At 38.5% G+C, this 20,427-nt stretch overlaps 1 protein-coding gene across 1 annotated transcript in view; it reads left to right on the top strand.

Moving 5' to 3' along the window:
* The window catches only part of LOC128642761 (5'-nucleotidase domain-containing protein 2), a 101,543-nt gene that overhangs the window by 27,795 nt on the left and 53,321 nt on the right, over positions 1-20,427 (top strand). Inside the window, exon 6 of the mRNA XM_053695556.1 lies at positions 11,663-11,791. Within this exon, the coding sequence (XP_053551531.1) occupies positions 11,663-11,791 (129 nt within the window). The remainder of the gene's footprint in view (positions 1-11,662; positions 11,792-20,427) is intronic.

Raw genomic sequence — 20,427 nt, 5'->3', positions numbered from 1 at the left:
TGGACAGATACCTGGGAAGTTTCTTTTTTAGATGAGAAGCCATCAGATCTATTTCTGGAAGTTCCCACATTTGAACAATCTGAAGAAATACCTCTGGGTGAAGAGACCATTCGCCCGGATGCAACGTTTGGCGACTGAGATAATCCGCTTTAGAATTGTACATACCTGGGATATGAACCGCAGAGATTAGACAGGAGCTGGATTCCGCCCAAACCAAAATTCGAGATACTTCTTTCATAGCCAGAGGACTGTGAGTCCCTCCTTGATGATTGATGTATGCCACAGTTGTGACATTGTCTATCTGAAAACAAATGAACAACTCTCTCTTCAGAAGAGGCCAAGACTGAAGAGCTCTGAAAATTGCACGGAGTTCCAAAATATTGATCGGAAATCTCACCTCCTGAGATTCCCAAACCCCTTGTGCCGTCAGATACCCCCACACAGCTCCCCAACCTGTAAGACTTGCATCTGTTGAGATTATAGTCCAGGTCGGAAGAACAAAGAAGCCCCCTGAACTAAACGATGGTGATCTGTCCACCATGTCAGAGAGTGTCGTAAAATCGGTTTAAAGATATTAATTGAGATATCTTTGAGTAATCCCTGCACCATTGGTTCAGCATACAGAGCTGAGCAAAGGAGATCGCATCTGATGCGGCAGTCCTAAGACCCAACATTTCCATGCATAAGGCTACCAAAGGGAATGATTGTGACTGAAGGTTTTGACAAGCTGATATCAATGTTAAACTTCTCTTGTCTGACAAGGACAGAGTCATAGACACTGAATCTATCTAGAAACCTAAAAAGGTTACCCTTGTCTGAGGAATCAATGAACTGATTGGTAAATTGATCCTCCAACCATGAACTTGAAGAAACAACACAAGTCGATTCGTATGAGATTCTTCGAAAATGAGAAGACTGAGCAAGTACCAAGATATCGTCCAAATAAGGAAATACCAAAACCCTGTTCTCTGATTACAGAAAGAAGGGCACCGAGAACCTTTGAAAAAAATTCTTGGAACTGAGGCTAGGCCAAACGGTAGAGCCACAAAACTGGTAATGCTTGTCTAAAAAGAGAATCTCAGACACTAAAAGTGATCTGGATGAATCGGAATATGCAGATACACATCCTGTAAATCTATTGTAGACATATAATGCCCTTGCTAAACAAAAAGCAGGATAGTCCTACAGTAACCATCTTGAATGTTGGTATCCTAACATAACGATTCAATAATGATAGATCCGGAACTGGTCTGAAGGAATTGACCTTCTTTGGTACAATGAAGAGATAAAATAAAACCCCAGCCCCTGTTCCAGAACTGGAACTGGCATAAATACTCCAGCCAACTCTAGATCTGAAATACATTTCAGAAATGCTGAGCCTTTGCTGTGTTAACTGGGACACGGGAAAGAAAAAAATCTCTTAGCAGGAGGCCTTAACTTGAAGCCAATTCTGTACCTTTCTGAAACAATGTTCTGAAACCAGAGATTGAGAACGGAATTGATCCAAATTTCTTTGAAGAAAACGTAATCTGCCCCATACCAGCTGAGCTGGAATAAGGGCCGCACCTTCATAGGTACTTAGGAGCTGGCTATAGGTTTCTATAAGGCTTGGATATATTCCAAACTGGAAATAGTTTCCAAACTGATACCGCTCCTGAGGATGAAGGATCAGGCTTTTGTTCCTTGTTGTGAGGAAAGGAACGAAAATGATTATTTACCCTGGAAAGAAAGGGAAAGCAAAGTTGACTTAGAAGACATATCAGCATTCCAAGTTTAATCCATAAAGCTTTTCTAGCTAAAATAGCTAGAGACATATACCTGACATCAACTCTAATGATATCAAAAGATGGTATCACCAATAAAATTATTAGCATGTTATAGAATAATAATAATGCTATAAAATTATGATCTGTTACTTGTTGCGCTAAAGCTTCTAACCAAAAAGTTGAAGCTGCAGCAACATCCGTTAAAAATATAGCAGGTCTAAGAAGATTACCTGAACATAAGTAAGCTTTTCTTAGAAAGGATTCAATTTTCCTATCGAAAGGATCCTAAAATGAAGTACTATCTGCCGTAGGAATAGTAGTACATTAGCAGGAGTAGAGACAGCCCCATAACCTTAGGGATTTTTGTCCCAAAAAAACTCTAATCTGTCAGATGGCACAGGATATAATTGCTTAAACGTCTAGAAGGAGTAAATAAATTACCCAAATTATTCCATTCCCTGGAAATTACTTCAGAAATAGCATCAGGGAGATAAAACACTTCTGGAATAACTACAGGAGATTTAAAAACCTTATTTAAACGTTTACATTTAGTATCAAGAGGACCAGAATCCTCTATTTCTAATGCAAATAATACTTCTTTAAGTAAAGAACGAATAAATTCCATCTTGAACAAATACAAAGATTTTTCAGCATCAACCTCTGAGACAGAAACCTCTGAACCAGAAGAACCATCATCAGTATCAGAATGATGATGTTCATTTAAAAATTCATCTGAAAAAAGAGAAGTTTTAAAAGACTTTTATGTATACTAGAAGGAGAAATAACAGACATAGCCTTCTTAATGGATTTAAAAAATAAAATCTCTTATGTTATCAGGAACACTCTGAAAATTAGATGTTGACGGAACAGCAACAGGTAATGTAACAGTACTAAAGGAAATTTTATCTGCATTAATAAGTTTGACATGACATGCAATACAAACAACAGCTGGAGAAACAGATACCAAAAGTTTATAGCAGATACACTTAGCTTGGTAGCTCCAGCACTGGGCAGTGATTTTCCTGAAGTATCTTCTGACTCGGTTGCAACGTGGAACATCTTGCAATATGTAATAGAAAAAACAACATATAAAGCAAAATTGATCAAATTCCTTAAATGACAGTTTCAGGAATGGGAAAAAAATGCCAGTGAACAAGCTTCTAGCAACCAGAAGCAATAAATAATGAGACTTAAATAATGTGGAGACAAAAATGACGCCCATATTTTTTAGCGCCAAAAAAGACACCCACATTATTTGGCGCCTAAATGCTTTTGGCGCCAAAAATGACGCCACATCCGGAACGCCGACATTTTTGACGCAAAAAAACCGTCAAAAAATGACGCAACTTCCGGCGACACGTATGACGCCGGAAACAGAAAAAAAAAATTTGCGCCAAAAAAGTCCGCGCCAAGAATGACGCAATAAAATGAAGCATTTTCTGCCCCCGCGAGCCTAACAGCCCACAGGGAAAAAGTCAAATTTTTTAAGGTAAGAAAAAATGATTGAAACAAATGCATTTATCCCAAATATGAAACTGACTGTCTGAAAAATAAGGAATGTTGAACATTCTGAGTCAAGGCAAATAAATATTTGAATACATATATTTAGAACTTTATAAACAAAGTGCCCAACCATAGCTTAGAGTGTCACAGAAAATAAGATTTACTTACCCCAGGACACTCATCTACATGTTTGTAGAAAGCCAAACCAGTACTGAAACGAGAATCAGCAGAGGTAATGGTATATATAAGAGTATATCGTCGATCTGAAAAGGGAGGTAAGAGATGAATCTCTACGACCGATAACAGAGAACCTATGAAATAGACCCCGTAGAAGGAGATCACTGCATTCAAATAGGCAATACTCTCCTCACATCCCTCTGACATTCACTGCACGCTGAGAGGAAAACCGGGCTCCAACTTGCTGCGGAGCGCATATCAACGTAGAATCTAGCACAAACTTACTTCACCACCTCCATCGGAGGCAAAGTTTGTAAAACTGAATTGTGGGTGTGGTGAGGGGTGTATTTATATAGGCATTTTAAGGTTTGGGAAACTTTGCCCCTCCTGGTAGGAATGTATATCCCATACGTCACTAGCTCATGGACTCTTGCTAATTACATGAAATATATATATATATATATATATATATATATATATATATATATATATATATATATATACATATATATACACACACACAGTCGTGATTGGTGGATACATACATATGGCTCCCCTAATTGGCTGGGTTCATAGATTAAACACCAGTTTTTGTTTAATCTGAAAATGCTTTTAACTCAGAGCATTTTATTGTTTCATTTTGTATGTCACTTTTGAAGATGATTTTTGTGATCCTTTCAGTAGATTATAGAACAGTCTGTCTATAAAGGACCTTCATAATATAATACAGCAGGTCCTCTGCTTCAGAAAAAAACATGTTCTGTGTATAGCGATGCAGCCGAAATTGTAGGCTTTAGATGAATAGCATACAGTTGTCGCTAATTGTGCCCTAGCATAAAATATGCTCTAAAATATGGTGGCACTGTCGGCACAAGGCCTGTCATGCACAAATGCATTTTCTTAGCCCAATTTCCTGTTAATTTGCTTTCTATGTGCTCAGCCGCCCAATACAAGATGGCCGAAATGTCTAGTTTTATTAAATGGGCTTTTAAAAAAAAAAAAAAACTTGTTACACAAATTAAACAGTGTATTGCAGTAGACAGGTCAAAATGTGCAGTCTTGTGATATATCCCTTGGTAAATGTACCTTTGTTCAGCATGTTTCACTTTGGAGCATGTTGCAGTGTCATGGCTTTGGATCCTGCTGTCTCTCTGATAATAGATTAATTTATTTTTTAATTCCTTAGAGTTAAATTACAAGAAATGGTAAAATAACTTTTTTTTAAAAAAAACAACCTTATACTGTAAGATTTTCTATTAAATTTGGCTTTTTTCCCTTCTAAAGTGATACTGTACTGTAAAATGTATTTCTTCTACAAGATATGACGAGTCCACGGATCTCATCCTTACTTGTGGGATTTATCCTCCTGCTAACAGGAAGTGGCAAAGAGCACCACAGCAGAGCTGTATATATATATATATATATATATATATATATATAGCTCCTCCCTTCCCTCCACCTCCAGTCATTCTCTTTGCCTGTGTTAGTAATAGGAAGAGGTAAAGTGAGGTGTTAGTTTAGATTCTTCAATCAAGAAGTTTTTTGTTTTAAAATGGTGCCAGTGAGTGCTATTTTCCTCAGGGAGAAATAGTCAGTCTGGATTCCCAAGAGGAATGGAAACATTAATTTCTTCTGCCCTGATGTTGATGATCTTAGCAAATGTTATCTAAGATCCATTCTGATTCCCACAGAGCTTCTGAAGGTAGTGCAAGAAAAATCTTCAGTGTGGAGAACGGTGTCATGCTACAAGCAGCATTGAGGTTTGTTCAGTCCTTTATTCTGGGGAGACTTGTTATATCACAACATGCTGACATTATTCCCTACCCGGGAAGGGGTAAGCAGTAGACCTATATGCTTGATGGGGGTACTGGAATTACCATTTTTTATATTGCGTACCATATGTTATATGTGAGTCAATATGGGCTCGACACTGGGAGAGAGTCCTATTATTGGATAATTGGCCTAGAAAGATGGCTGTGTATGTAGTTGTTTTTACTATACATTAGGGGTCCACATGGCTTAACTGAATTTTATGCCCATGCGGTTGTGGGGAAGGCTGATGCGACGCCCATGGTGGGCGGGGCCTATTTCGTGCGCTCAGACGCGCAGTTTCTCTTCAGATAAGGAAGTAAAGCTCTAGCTCCGGTGGGGTCCAAGTTAGTTTTTCAAGCACCAGATCATTGTTGCAGACTTGAGTACCCTGGGGGCAGGTAGGCGCCACAGCGGGGCTGTGGCGAGGTGCAGGGGCTGATATTGTTTAAAAACTTGGTCATATCACATAAAGATGATATAGAATGTGATTTAGCATTTTCTAACAGTTTGTGCAATATTCATTAGCAAATTTGAGCATCTTATGATATTTTTTATTGCTGCAAAATCGTTTTTTTTTTTTTTGTGGGATACAGAAAAATTGTTGCGCTTTTATTATTTAAAGGCGCAGTACATTTTTTTTCTGAATTTTTTGAGTCCTTAAATAAGGTTAAAAAACGACTATTGTTGTTATTGCTAGTCTGTTTAACATGTCTGAACTTGAGGAGACTCCTTGTTCTAAGTGTTCCATTATGGAACCCCCTCTTACTTTGTGTACCTATTGTACTGAAAGGGCCTTACAATGTAAAAAGCATATTTTATGTAAATAAAGTGTGCCTAAGGATAATTCTCAGTCTGAGGAGAATCAGGATATGCCGCCAAATTCTCCCCAAGTGTCACAACCTCTAACGCCCACCCAAGCGACGCCGGGTACCTCAACCGCGTCTAATTCATTTACTCTGCAGGATATGGCTGCTGTCAACTACCCTTACAGAGGTATTATCTAAGTTACCAGTGTTACAGGGCAAACGCAGTAGGACAGGAATCATTGTGAATACTGAGTCCTCTGATGCTTTATTGGCTATTTCCGATGTACCCTCACAGGGATCTAAATTGGGGGTCAGGGAACTTTTGTCTGAGGGAGAACTTTCGGAATCGGGAAGTGTGTTACCTCAGACGGACTCGGACATCATGTCCTTTAGATTTAAGCTGGAACACCTCCGCCTGTTACTTCAGGAGGTTTGTGGCTCTTTCCTTCGGGTTGGCCACAGTACCCAGAATCTTCACGAAGGTTCTAGGGTCCCTTCTGGTGATTCTCAGGCCGCGGGGCATAGCAGTGGCGCCTTATCTGGACGATATTCTGATTCAGGCGTCAATTTATCATCTAACAAAATCTCATACAGACAGTGTTGTCCTTTCCGAGAACTCACGGATGGAAGGTGAATCTGGAAAAGAGTTCACTAATTCCACAGACAAAGGTTCCCTTCTTGGGAACTCTGATAGATTCTATAGCCATGAAGATTTTTCTGACGGAGGTCAGAAAGTCAAAGATTCTAAATACATACCGAGCCCTTCAGTCCAATCCTTGGCCATCAGTGGCTCAGTGCATGGAGGTAATTGGATTGATGGTGGCGGCAATGGACATCATTCCGTTTGCTTGATTTCATCTCAGACCACTGCAAATGTGCATGCTCGGACAGTGGAAGGGGGATTATGCAAATTTATCTCCTCAGATAAATCTGGACCAGGAGACCAGAGACTCTCTTCTTTGGTGGTTGTTGCCGGATCATCTGTGTTTCCGCAGACCCTCGTGGGTGATGATGACAACGGACGCCAGTCTACTGGGCTGGGGTGCAGTCTGGAATTCCCTGAAGGCTCATGGTTTATGGACTCAGGTGTGGAGTCTCTGCTTCCAATCAATATTCTGGAATTGAGAGCAATATTCAATGCGCTTCAGGCGTGGCCTCAGTTGACTTTCGGACAACATCACGACTGTGGCTTACATCAATCATCAGGGAGGAACGAGGAGTTCCTTAGCGATGACAGAAGTATCCAAGATAATTCGATGGCCGGAGGCCCACTCTTGTTATCTGTCAGCAATCTACATCCCAGGAGTGGAAAACTGGGAAGCAGACTTTTTAAGCCGACAGGCATTTCATCCGGGGGAGTGGGAACTCCATCCGGAGGTCTTTGCCTCACTAATTCTCCGATGGGGCAGACCGGAATTGGATCTGATGGCGTCTTGACAGAATGCCAAGCTCCCAAGATACGGATCCAGGTTGAGGGATCCTCAGGCCGAACTGATAGATTCCTTGGCAGTGCCTTGGTCGTTCAACCTAGCTTATGTGTTTCCACCGTTTCCTCTCCTTCCCCGGGTGATTGCTCGGATCAAACAGGAGAGAGCTTCAGTAATTCTGATTGCGCCTGCGTGGCCACGCAGGACTTGGTATGCAGATCTAGTGGACATGTCCTCTCTGCCTCCGTGGAAACTTCCAGTGAGACAGGACCTTCTCATTCAAGGTCCTTTCCAATATCCAAATCTAATTTCTCTGCAGCTGACTGCTTGGAGATTGAACGCTTGATTTTATCTAAGCGGGGGTTCGCTGATTCGGTCATCGATACTTTGATTCAGGCACGTAAGTCTGTCACTAGAAAGATCTATCATAAGATATGGCGTAAATATCTTTTTTGGTGTGAATCCAAGGGCTACTCATGGAGTAAAGTTAGGATTCCCAGGATTCTGTCTTTTCTCCAAGAAGGATTGGAGAAAGGGTTATCAGCGAGTTCCTTAAAGGGACACTGTACCCAAGTTTTTTTCTTTTGTGATTCAGATAGAGCATGACATTTTAAGCAACTTTCTTAGTTACTCCTATTATCAAATGTTCTTTATTCTCTTGGTATCTTTATTTGAAATGCAAGAATGTAACTTTAGATGCTGGCCCATTTTTGGTGAACAACCTAGGTTGTCCTTGCTGATTGGTGGATAAATTCATCCACCAATCAAAAACTACTGTCCAGAGTTCTGAACCAAGAAAAAAGCTTAGATGCCTTCTTTTTCATATAAAGATAGCAAGTGAAAGAAGAAACATTGATAATAGGAGTAAATTAGAAAGTTGCTTAAAATTGCATGCTCTATCTGAATCACGAAAGAAAATTTTTGGGTTCAGTGTCCCTTTAAAGAGACAAATCTCTGCTTTGTCAATTTTGCTACACAAACGTTTGGCAGATGTTCCAGACGTTCAGTCTTTTTGTCAGGCTCTATCCAGAATTAAGCCTGTGTTTAGACCAATTGCTCCATCCTGGAGTTTGAATTTAGTTCTTAATGTTCTTTAAGGGGTTCCATTTGAACCCATGCATTCCATAGATATTAAGTTGTTATCTTGGAAAGTTTTGTTTTTGGTTGCTATTTCTTCTGCTCGTAGAGTTTCTGAGCTTTCAGCATTACAATGTGATTCGCCTTATCTTATCTTCCATTCTGATAAGGTGGTTTTACGTACCAAACCTGGTTTCCTTCCTAAGGTTGTTTCTAATAAGAATATTAATCAGGAAATTGTTGTTCCTTCTTTATGTCCTAACCCTTCTTCTAAGAAGGAGCGTATGTTGCATAACCTGGACGTGGTCCGTGCCCTGAAGTTTTACTTGCAGGCGACTAAGGATTTCCGTCAATCATCTTCATTATTCATTGTTTTTTCTGGAAAGCGTAGGGGTCAGAAAGCTACGGCTACCTCTTTCTTTTTGACTGAAGAGTATCTTCCGTCTGGCGTATGAGACTGATGGACAGCAGCCTCCTGAAAGAATTACGGCTCATTCTACTAGGGCTGTGGCTTCCTCATGGGCATTTAAAAACGATGCTTTTGTTGAACAGATTTTGCAAGGCTGCGACTTGGTCGTCTCTTCACACTTTTTACAAATTTGATACTTTTGCTTCTTCTGAGGCTGGTTTTGGGAGAAAGGTTCTTCAAGCAGTGATGCCTTCCGTTTAGGTTCCTTTCTTGTCCCTCCCTTTCATCCGTGTCTTGTAGCTTTGCTATTGTATCCCACAAGTAAGGATGAAATCCGTGGACTCGTCATATCTTGTAGAAGAAAAGGAAATTTATGCTTACCTGATAAATTTATTTCTTCTACGTTATGACGAGTCCACGGCCCTCCCTGTCATTTTTAAGACAGGTTTAGATTATATTTTATTTTTTATAAACTTCAGTCACCTCTGCACCTTTGGCTCTTCCTTTCTCTTCCTAACTTCGGTCGAATGACTGGAGGTGGAGGGAAGGGAGGAGCTATATATACAGCTCTGTTGTGGTGCTCTTTGCCACTTCCTGTTAGCAGGAGGATAAATTCCACAAGTAAGGATGAAATCCGTGGACTCGTCATATTGTAGAAGAAATAAATTTATCAGGTAAGCATAAATTTCCTTTTTCTCTTAAAGTGTTCCCAATGATTTGTTATACCAGCTTTATAATTTTAAATGTACAAAAAATTGTTCCTTTAGTTTTATTTTTGCAATTTAAAGGACCACTCAACGCAGTAGAATTAAATTTTTTCTGACAAATTAATTTTTTTCTCCCATTTTCTGGCCCCCCCCCTGAATCATGTGACAGACATCAGCCAATCACAAACTAGTATACGTATACCCTGTGAGCTTGTGCACATGCTCAGTAGGATCTTGTTCCTCAGAAAGTGTGAATATAAAAATACTGTGCAAAATTTTATCATGGAAATAACATGGAAAGTGTCTTAAACTGCTGCTCTGTCTGAATCATAAAAGTTGATTTTGACTTGAGTATCCCTTTAAGTAGCTACTTTTGCTCGGTAACTTAATTGCCCGTAATGAAAATGTTAATACGTACGTATTGGCCTTTGATTATATAGAGAAAGACACTTGCATGCGATAAGCAGATCTGCTCTTATTGCAGGCTTAGTCTATTTGAATGGAGATGTTGTTGAGAACAATGTGCAGGGGTTTCAATAAGCAAAACCTGCTGTTTTAAATACAAAAATAAACTTAAAAGCAATTTCCCGTACATTTTTAATACATAACAGCTGGTATGGCAAGTCATTGGGAATACATTAAAGGGACACTGAACCCAAATTTTTTCTTTTGTGATTCAGATAGAGCATGACATTTTAAGCAACTTTCTAATTTACTCCTATTATCAAATGTTCTTTATTCTCTTGGTATCTTTATTTGAAATGCAAGAATGTAAGTTTAGATGCCGGGCCATTTTTGGTGAACAACCTGGGTTGTCCTTGCTGATTGGTGGATAAATTCATCCACCAATAAAAACGTGCTGTGCAGAGGTCTGAACCAAGAAAAAAAACTTTAGATGTCTTCTTTTTCAAATAAAGATAGCAAGAGAACAAAGAAAAAATTGATAATAGGAGTAAATTAGAAAGTTGCTTAAAATTGCATGCTCTATCTGAATCACAAAAGAAAATTTTTGGGTTCAGTGTCCCTTTAAGGGGAAGCAAAGTTTTCCAGACAGTGTCCCTTTAAGTAGATCCATATTGTTGCTTAGCGATAGTGAGCGCACATTAGTAGTGACAGGGTATACGTGACAGGGGAGGCTCATGGGTCTAATTTCCCATATCCCCACAGGTTAATATAAATCCAGCCCTGGCCAACACATGTTGCTGGGATTTAAGAGAAAATACATATTAGTCGGCCTCTGTCAAAACTGAATAACTGAATAATAAAAAAACAATGCAAATAGCATTTCCTTTGAATTTGAAATGAGCAGCAGAACATTTTCTGGCAAATCTAAAAGTTTTAAAGGGACATGAAACCCAAACGTTTTCCTTCACGGTTCACATAGAGAATACAATTTTTAAAAGTTTCTAATTTTACTTCCATTATCAAATTTGCTTCGTTCTCATGTTTATTCTTTGTTGAAGCGATATCTAGATACGTTGCAAAACTGGTGCCATATAGTGCCGAAGACATGCGCACAATCCTGAACTTTACCTGCCTGCTTTTCAACAAATAATAACAAGATAATAAAGCAAATTTGATTATAGAAGTAGATTAGAAATTTGTTTTCAAATTGTATATTCTATCTGAATCGTGAAATACATTTTGGGGATTTTATGTCCCTTTTTAATTTGATTTCCCTGCCCTGTATCACGTGACAGCCTTCAGTCAAACACAAAATGTATATAGTGTGCACACTATAACTATATATATATAAAGATTGTGCACGTTTTGCTAATGGTAATATATTGGAAAGTTGTTTTTTTTTTGTTTTTTGTTTTTAAACTTGCATGCTTTATCTGATTCATGAATCCTTTTATTTTTATGTGAAATATTTTTTTGTGTCTTTTGACATTTGGAAGCCATATATAATCTGTTGCATTATCACTAAACTATAGACTGTATCTGTTTCTGTAATATGTTTCCTCTCTCTCGCCAGGGTCCTGCAGTGAAACAATACATGGATATCTTCTCTCTTCCAGAGATGAATCTGTTGGCAGTCGCCAATGACTTCTTTCTTACCAATGACATAGACTATGATCCCATCCACCTTTACAAAGATGTCACTGTAAGTCTTACACACTATTCTTTTATATTTATACCTATTTAATGGGCACACCACCCTGCTGATTTTATTTTTGTGAGCTAAGAGTTTCAACTGTTCTCCAATCGACGCTTGGCTACAAAAAAAGTGCCATACGGCTATAGCGCGGATTGGAGAACAGTTTAAATCATTGGCTCACAAAAAATCTGAGTTTTGAAGTGGGCGGCCCTAGGTTGTAATATAGAACTTACATAATGAGTCCAACGGAAGGCTTGGAAAGGACTTACTTTTTAAAGTAAAATTTCTCAAAATGGAGCTAAAATAGATAAACTATTCTCCTTTTAAACTTTCCATTTCTGAAAATATTTTGTTTCGTATGTTGTGTTTTTTTTTAAAAAAAAAATAATTATATTACATCCTCCGGCCGCCCACTTCAAAACTCATATATTTTTTCTCTGCTATTGGTTTGAACTGTTCTTCAATCAGCATTCTAGCCGTTTAGCTAGAGCGCTGATTGGAGAACAGTTCAAACCGTTAGCTCACAAAAAACAAGTTTTGAAGTAGGCGGCCGGAGTTTGTAGTATACATTTTTTACAGACATATAAAGCAAAACTTTTTTAAAAATGGAAAATTTTGAAAGGATTAGAATAAATTGTTAAATGCCTTTTTTCTATTTTATCTCCATTTTGAGAAATTTTATCTTAAAACGTAAGTCTTTTTCAAGCCTTCCGTTGGACTCATTATGGGAGGCCTGTTACATAAGGCTACCTAGGTAGGAGAAAATCTGGTCCTGTGCAAGCTCACTGGTGGACCACATTGGTGACAACATTCCTGACTCCCCATCCTATAGAGACAGCGGCCGCTAGTGATTGATAGTGCAGGATCAGCATCGCACATCGTAGCTACAATGTTGTTAAACACTTTTTTTTTATTATTTTGCTACTGGGCTCTCAGTATGTAACGTGCACGGCAATAACTGTAGGGATAACCGGGCCTGTGCTTATGATCGCTCCTGGAACTACTTAGTGAGCAAAAGTAGTTAGATTTTAAGCAACATGATTGGCCGCATATAAAAATAAGGTGTGTGCATAATCAGGAGGGCTGGCTGTGAAGAGGAATGACGATAACATTTTTGGGCATAAAGAAACTTTGCTTTTAGATTAACGTGATTGTAAACTTTAAATAATCAAATCCATAAATCTAATATTTGCCATTAAAAAAGTATATGTGTGTTTTTGTCGTTTTTAATCCATCTGTGAAAGGGTTAAATTAGTTCATATGTTAATTCTTCTATTACAATGTTATGCTGGCCCAAGAACTTCCAATCAGCTTGTGCGTCATTTGACAATCTTCCCTTTAAAGCCCTTAGAAAGCCTATGGGCTAGATTTATCAAGCTGAGGCAGACAGGGGCTCATATACGTGCCCCTGTCCGCCGCAGCTAGCCTCTGGCAGGGCGAATTTACATATTTGCCCGCACACACAGCCAATCACGCCCGAGCTGTCAATCTCTCCGGGCGGGCTAGACCGTGGAGATTGAATTTCGCTACCTTAGAGGTGGCGAAAGGTTAGGAAAGCAGCGGTTTGCTGACCGCTGTTTGTTAAATACGGCAAGCAGGTTGTGAGAACCTGCAGCCGTAGGGGCTCAAAGGCTGGCCAAAGCCTTTGATAAATCGACCATTAAGTAGAGAATGGGTGGGAATGCTCTATACATTACAGCCCGGCCAAAAGAGGAAATATAGGGGGCGGAGGAACAGACAATACCTATTAGGATTATAAATCTTTTTTTATACAAAATAAAAATGTGTGTGTCCACACTTTAAAAAAATAATTATTTGGATTTACTTGCAAACTTCTTATAATCTGAAGTTTACTATTGCTTTTAAGGTGATGAGTTTTTATAAAGTAACGGGCGCTGCCATGTATATAAAACAGGCAATAAAAGAGACTGTTCATAAAAAATAAAAAAAAGTGATGGTCACCGCCCATTGAACTAGTTTTCTATTGATCTCTGTTTGTGTAAACAAGGCTGTGTGGGAAACCCTTTTAGATAATCGTATGTTCCATACAGCCTTGTTTGCACAAACAGAAATATAGAAAACTAGTTCAATGGGCTTGGACCATCACTTTATAGAAACTAAACCTTTACACTTATATTTTTAATATTTAAACAACTAATATAATAGTAATAAAAATGTATCTACATATTATTCTAAGGTTAATATTTGCTTTTAAATACATCATTATGTCTAGCAAAGATTTACTGTTTAACATCCATGTATTGAGATATTATATATATATATATATATATATATATATATATATATATATATATATATACTTTTTTTTTTTTTTAATATTAAAAATTATTTTTACACCAAAGCAAATGAATGAATCTGGTTTTATCTGTACAAAGGTCATGTGAATGGAAAGGAAACAATATGTTCTATTTCCATGTCTGAGAACTTTAAGCTCATTCATGAACAGTTCACATTTGAGCTGTGACTGGTTAGGGAATATCAACGCTAAGAATCTAAATAACAAACAGAAGCAGCTCAGATATTCAGTGGCCTTTGCTACAGATTTGTTTGTGTATATGATCTAATGAGAGGGTTTGGCATTCCCTCTATCTTTTAAAGGTAAAGAATAATCTCCGATATCTATTCTTTGTTCTAACTTTTTCTGTGCTTTTCTTTAACGTGTTTTTTTTTTTATATATAATAAAACGTGTAGTTATGTGTATTTAAGTCTAACAAACGTGATTCCAGGAGGTTAAATTCTACTGGGAAAAACTGGTACAACAAACTTCCTAGGGAATGCTAGACGGCCCCTCCCCCGTTCACTATTCTCCCTTCTGTCTGTTCCCCTGGCTTATGGTCTGGAGAATTCTGGCATGGGGAGGGGTGTTAAAAAAGCAGCCAGGGTCTTTTTAAAAAAATAAATAAAAAAATGAAAGGGATGTAGGGGCAGTGACAACCTATTATAATCATTTAAGAAAAGAAAAGAATTGGGTTGGTCACGTGACTATAGTTCTTGGCATTCCTGTTTGTCGTGTATGGTCAGTATTTTGGTCACTCTACTTTTTCATCGTTCATTATCAACTAAATGTTAAACATCTGCTAGTGATTAGCTCAAATATACTTTGTATGTTTCCAATTTTTCAATAAAGCTTATTATGAAAATGTAAAAAAAAAATGTTATGTGCAGTGAAAAAAACTTTACAATGTGTTTTTTTTTTTTTTATTATTATTTTTTTTTCTTCTTTCCATTCTACTATGATTTAACCCTGGAAATGGCAAGCTAATTCCCAAGTTGCTATACAGGACTTGGAGATGCCATGTTGAAACTTAAGGTTCCCTTTTATTATCTTTAATATTAAAGGGACAGTAAATTCATTGAGATTTGTTTTAGCTCTATGTATTGAAACAGCTATGAAAAATACTTATTATTATTTATTTCACCCTCTTCTAATTTAGCTTTTTAAAATTGAGGATTTTCTAATTCTCAGAACCTAAAATGCACCTTGCTGATTTATCAAGGCCAACTCTGCAACATACCTCAGCCTAATTGGATTTAACCAATAACAACTGCAAAACAATGCATTTTATACTTGTATAATGACTGTGGCTATACTTGTTGCTTGGATTGCCTTCTCCTAATAAGGCAAATGGTGGCTGGCGTTTGACTGTTAAAAAAAAAAATGCAGCAAACAAGATTTTCTTTTTAATAAAAATGTTTAGATTTGGCTGATATATTATGCTATAGCTGCTTAAAAATGTAACCTTAAAGGGAACATCTACTCTAGAGTTTTTGTTTAAAAAGATAGATAATCCTTTTATTACCCATTCCCCAGTTTTGCATAACCAACACTGTGAAATTAATATACTTTTCACCTCTGTGATTACATTGTATCTAAGCCTCTGCAGACTGCCCCTTATCTCAGTTCTTTTGGCAGACTTGCATTTTAGCCAATCAGTGCTGACTTATAAATAACTCCACGGGAGTGAGCACAATGTTATCTATATGGCACACATGAACTAGAGTTGTCTAACTGTGGAAACTTATAAGGCACTGAGATAAGAGGCGGCCTTTAAGGGCTAAGAAATTAGCATACAAGCCTATTTTAGTTAATCTTTCATTAAAGAATACAAAGAACAAAGCAAATTTGATGATAAAAGTAAATTGGAAAGATGTTTAAAATTGCATGCCCTATCTGAATCATGAACGTTTAATTCTGACTAGACTGTCCCTTTAACATTGTTGTATTCACACGCAACCATTGTTTGCACATTTTATCTGTCCCTAACTGTGCCCAGCAGAATAGGTTAGATAAGGTAAACCTAGGTCATAAGCAGACCGCACCCATTACTTTATAGAAACTAAAAGTTTACATTTATTTCTAAGATATTTAAACAAATCAATATGTACATTTATTTTTCTCCGGCTAAACTCACCCATTTGCTTTTAAAGCTTTTTTTTTTTAACTTGCTAATGTTTTTCTTATAGAATATAAACATTTTAAATGAATGTTGCATCTCTTTTAAAAACCGTGATCTGAAGTGTAGTAAACGTATTTTACAGCACGGTAGGTCCATAGCTCTGTTATATGATCACATATAAAATGAGACTTGATCAAGATGGAAAATGTGTTTGTATAGCACAGCCCTTTACAATATTACATTGTATTCTTTGTTTTTATTGTACATTTGAAATGTATAGTTTTTTTTTAATTATTTTTAAATAATGTGCTGATTTTCCGACTCCTAACCAAGCCCCAAAATTTTAGATGTATACTGATGTCTACAGACTCCAGCATTCTCCTCTTTGTATAATGGGTCTTTTCATAGGCAGTGGGGAGAGTGTCTGCTCTTCCTGCTTTCTCAGCCCATTTTAGTGAGTGTCCCAGCCTAATTTAATCAACAGTGCTAAACTGGGAGCTTCTAAGTGTTTTTAAAAGGTTTTATACTGGATTTTTAGATCAGTATCTGTGCATATTCTTCTTTATAGTAGTGTCCGTCTAGTACATGCAGTTATATGAAAATTGGATGGATACTGTCCCTTTAAAGTTATAATATATCAACTTAATTTGTTTTATTTTTATTAAGTCTCTCTATATTTGTGCTGACAATTGTTCTGTTCACTCCACATTTTAACTTCGTTTGACCCCTTTTTTTTGGCGTTGAAAATGGCACGTATTTATATTTCTCCAATCTCCTATGTATATATATTTATGCAATAAAGCAGCCAGGTCAAAAGTTTAGCAGCATTGTGATATCTAAATGTTATTAATTCCCATAACACCCATTTCTTCTGTTATGTGTGATCAGTCCACGGGTCATCATTACTTCTGGGATATTATCTGCTCCCCTACAGGAAGTGCAAGAGGATTCACCCAGCAGAGTTGCTATATAGCTCCTCCCCTCTACGTCACCCCCAGTCATTCTCTTGCACCCAAAGACTAGATAGGAGGTGTGAGAGGACTATGGTGATTATACTTAGTTTTTTTTATAACTTCAATCAAAAGTTTGTTATTTTACAATAGCACCGGAGCGTGTTATTACCTCTCTGGCAGAGTTTGAAGAAGAATCTACCAGAGTTTTTATTATGATTTTAGCCGGAGTAGTTAAGATCATATTGCTGTTTCTCGGCCATCTGAGGGAGGTAAAAGCTTCAGATCAGGGGACAGCGGGCAGTTGAATCTGCATTGAGGTATGTAGCAGTTTTTATTTTCTGAATGGAATTGATGAGAAAATCCTGCCATACCGTTATAATGACATGTATGTATACTCTACACTTCAGTATTCTGGGGATGGTATTTCACCGGAATTACTCTGTAAAAGTACATTAAACCTTTTAATTGGTATTTTTCATGTTAAACGTTTTTGCTGGAATGTAGAATCGTTTGCATTTCTGAGGTACTGAGTGAATAAATATTTGGGCATTATTTTTCCACTTGGCGGTTGCTTGTTTTAATTATGACAGTTTCGTTTCTCTCTCACTGCTAGTGTATGAGGGGGAGGGGCCGTTTTTGGCGCTCTTTGCTACGCATCAAAAATTTCCAGTCAGTTACTCTTGTATTTTCTGCATGATCCGGTTCATCTCTAACAGAACTCAGGGGTCTTCAAACTTCTTTGAAGGGAGGTAGATTCTCTCAGCAGAGCTGTGAGACTTATATAGTGACTGTGATTTAAAACGTTGCTCTGTAATTTTTAGGTTACAAATTTAATTAGTGTTACTTTGCTAATGGGAACAAACCTTTGCTAAAAGTTGTGTTGTTTTTAAAGATGATGCTTTAACTGTTTTTCAGTTCATTATTTCAACTGTCATTTAATCGTTTAGTGCTTCTTTGAGGCACAATACGTTTTTGTTAAATAAGATTGTAACCAAGTTGCATGTTTATTGCTAGTGTGTTAAACATGTCTGATTCAGAGGAAGATACCTGTGTCATTTGTTCCAATGCCAAGGTGGAGCCCAATAGAAATTTATGTACTAACTGTATTGATGCTACTTTAAATAAAAGCCAATCTGTACAAATTGAACAAATTTCACCTAACAGCGAGGGGAGAGTTATGCCGACTAACTCGCCTCACGTGTCAGTACCTGCATCTCCCGCCCGGGAGGTGCGTGATATTATGGCGCCTAGTACATCTGGGCAGCCATTACAGATAACATTACAAGATATGGCTACTGTTATGACTGAAGTTTTGGCTAAATTACCAGAACTAAGAGGCAAGCGTGATCACTCTGGGGTGAGAACAGAGTGCGCTGATAACTCTAGGGCCATGTCTGATACTGCGTCACAGCTTGCAGAGCATGAGGACGGAGAGCTTCATTCTGTGGGTGACGGTTCTGATCCAAGCAGATTGGATTCAGATATTTCAAATTTTAAATTTAAATTGGAAAACCTCCGTGTATTACTAGGGGAGGTCTTAGCGGCTCTTAATGATTGTAACACTGTTGCAATACCAGAGAAATTGTGTAGGTTGGATAAATACTTTGCGGTACCGGCGAGTACTGACGTTTTTCCTATACCTAAGAGATTAACTGAAATTGTTACTAAGGAGTGGGATAGACCCGGTGTGCCGTTCTCACCCCCTCCAATATTTAGAAAGATGTTTCCAATAGACGCCACCACACGGGACTTATGGCAAACGGTCCCTAAGGTGGAGGGAGCAGTTTCTACTTTAGCTAAGCGCACCACTATCCCGGTGGAGGATAGCTGTGCTTTTTCAGATCCTATGGATAAGAAATTAGAGGGTTACCTTAAGAAAATGTTTGTTCAACAAGGTTTTATATTACAACCCCTTGCATGCATCGCGCCGATTACGGCTGCGGCAGCATTTTGGATTGAGTCTCTGGAAGAGAACCTTAGTTCAGCTACGCTGGACGACATTACGGACAGGCTTAGAGTCCTTAAACTAGCTAATTCATTCATTTCGGAGGCCGTAGTACATTTAACCAAACTTACGGCTAAGAACTCAGGATTCGCCATTCAGGCACGTAGGGCGCTGTGGCTAAAATCCTGGTCAGCTGATGTAACTTCTAAGTCCAAATTACTTAATCTACCTTTCAAGGGGCAAACTTTATTTGGGCCCGGTTTGAAAGAAATTATCGCTGACATTACAGGAGGTAAGGGTCACGCCCTGCCTCAAGACAAAGCCAAAGCTAAGGCTAGACAGTCTAATTTTCGTCCCTTTTGGAATTTCAAAGCAGGAGCAGCACCAACTTCCACTGCACCAAAACAGGAAGGAGCTGTTGCTCGTTACAGACAAGGCTGGAAACCTAACCAGTCCTGGAACAAGGGCAAGCAGGCCAGGAAACCTGCTGCTGCCCCAAAGACAGCATGAACCGAGGGCCCCCGATCCGGGACCGGATCTAGTGGGGGGCAGACTCTCTTTCTTCGCCCAGGCTTGGGCAAGAGATGTTCAGGATCCCTGGGCGCTAGAGATCATATCTCAGGGATACCTTCTAGACTTCAAATTCTCTCCCCCAAGAGGGAGATTTCATCTGTCAAGGTTGTCAACAAACCAGATAAAGAAAGAAGCGTTTCTACGCTGTGTACAAGATCTGTTATTAATGGGAGTGATCCATCCGGTTCCGCGGTCGGAACAAGGACAAGGGTTTTACTCAAACCTGTTTGTGGTTCCCAAAAAAGAGGGAACTTTCAGGCCAATCTTGGATTTAAAGATCCTAAACAAATTCCTAAGAGTTCCATCGTTCAAAATGGAAACTATTCGGACAATCTTACCCATGATCCAAAGGGGTCAGTACATGACCACAGTGGATTTAAAGGATGCTTACCTTCACATACCGATTCACAAAGATCATTACCGGTATCTAAGGTTTGCCTTCTTAGACAGGCATTACCAGTTTGTAGCTCTTCCATTCGGATTGGCTACGGCTCCAAGAATCTTCACAAAGGTTCTGGGTGCCCTTCTGGCGGTACTAAGACCGCGAGGAATTTCGGTAGCTCCGTACCTAGACGACATTCTGATACAAGCTTCAAGCTTTCAAACTGCCAAGTCTCATACAGAGTTAGTTCTGGCATTTCTAAGGTCGCATGGATGGAAAGTGAACGAAAAGAAGAGTTCTCTTTTTCCTCTCACAAGAGTTCCATTCTTAGGGACTCTTATAGATTCTGTGGAAATGAAGATTTATCTGA

The sequence above is a fragment of the Bombina bombina genome, chromosome 12 (assembly GCF_027579735.1).
Source record: "Bombina bombina isolate aBomBom1 chromosome 12, aBomBom1.pri, whole genome shotgun sequence".
Taxonomy (NCBI): Eukaryota; Metazoa; Chordata; class Amphibia; order Anura; family Bombinatoridae; genus Bombina; species Bombina bombina.
This window is presented reverse-complemented; position numbering and strand designations above follow the sequence as displayed.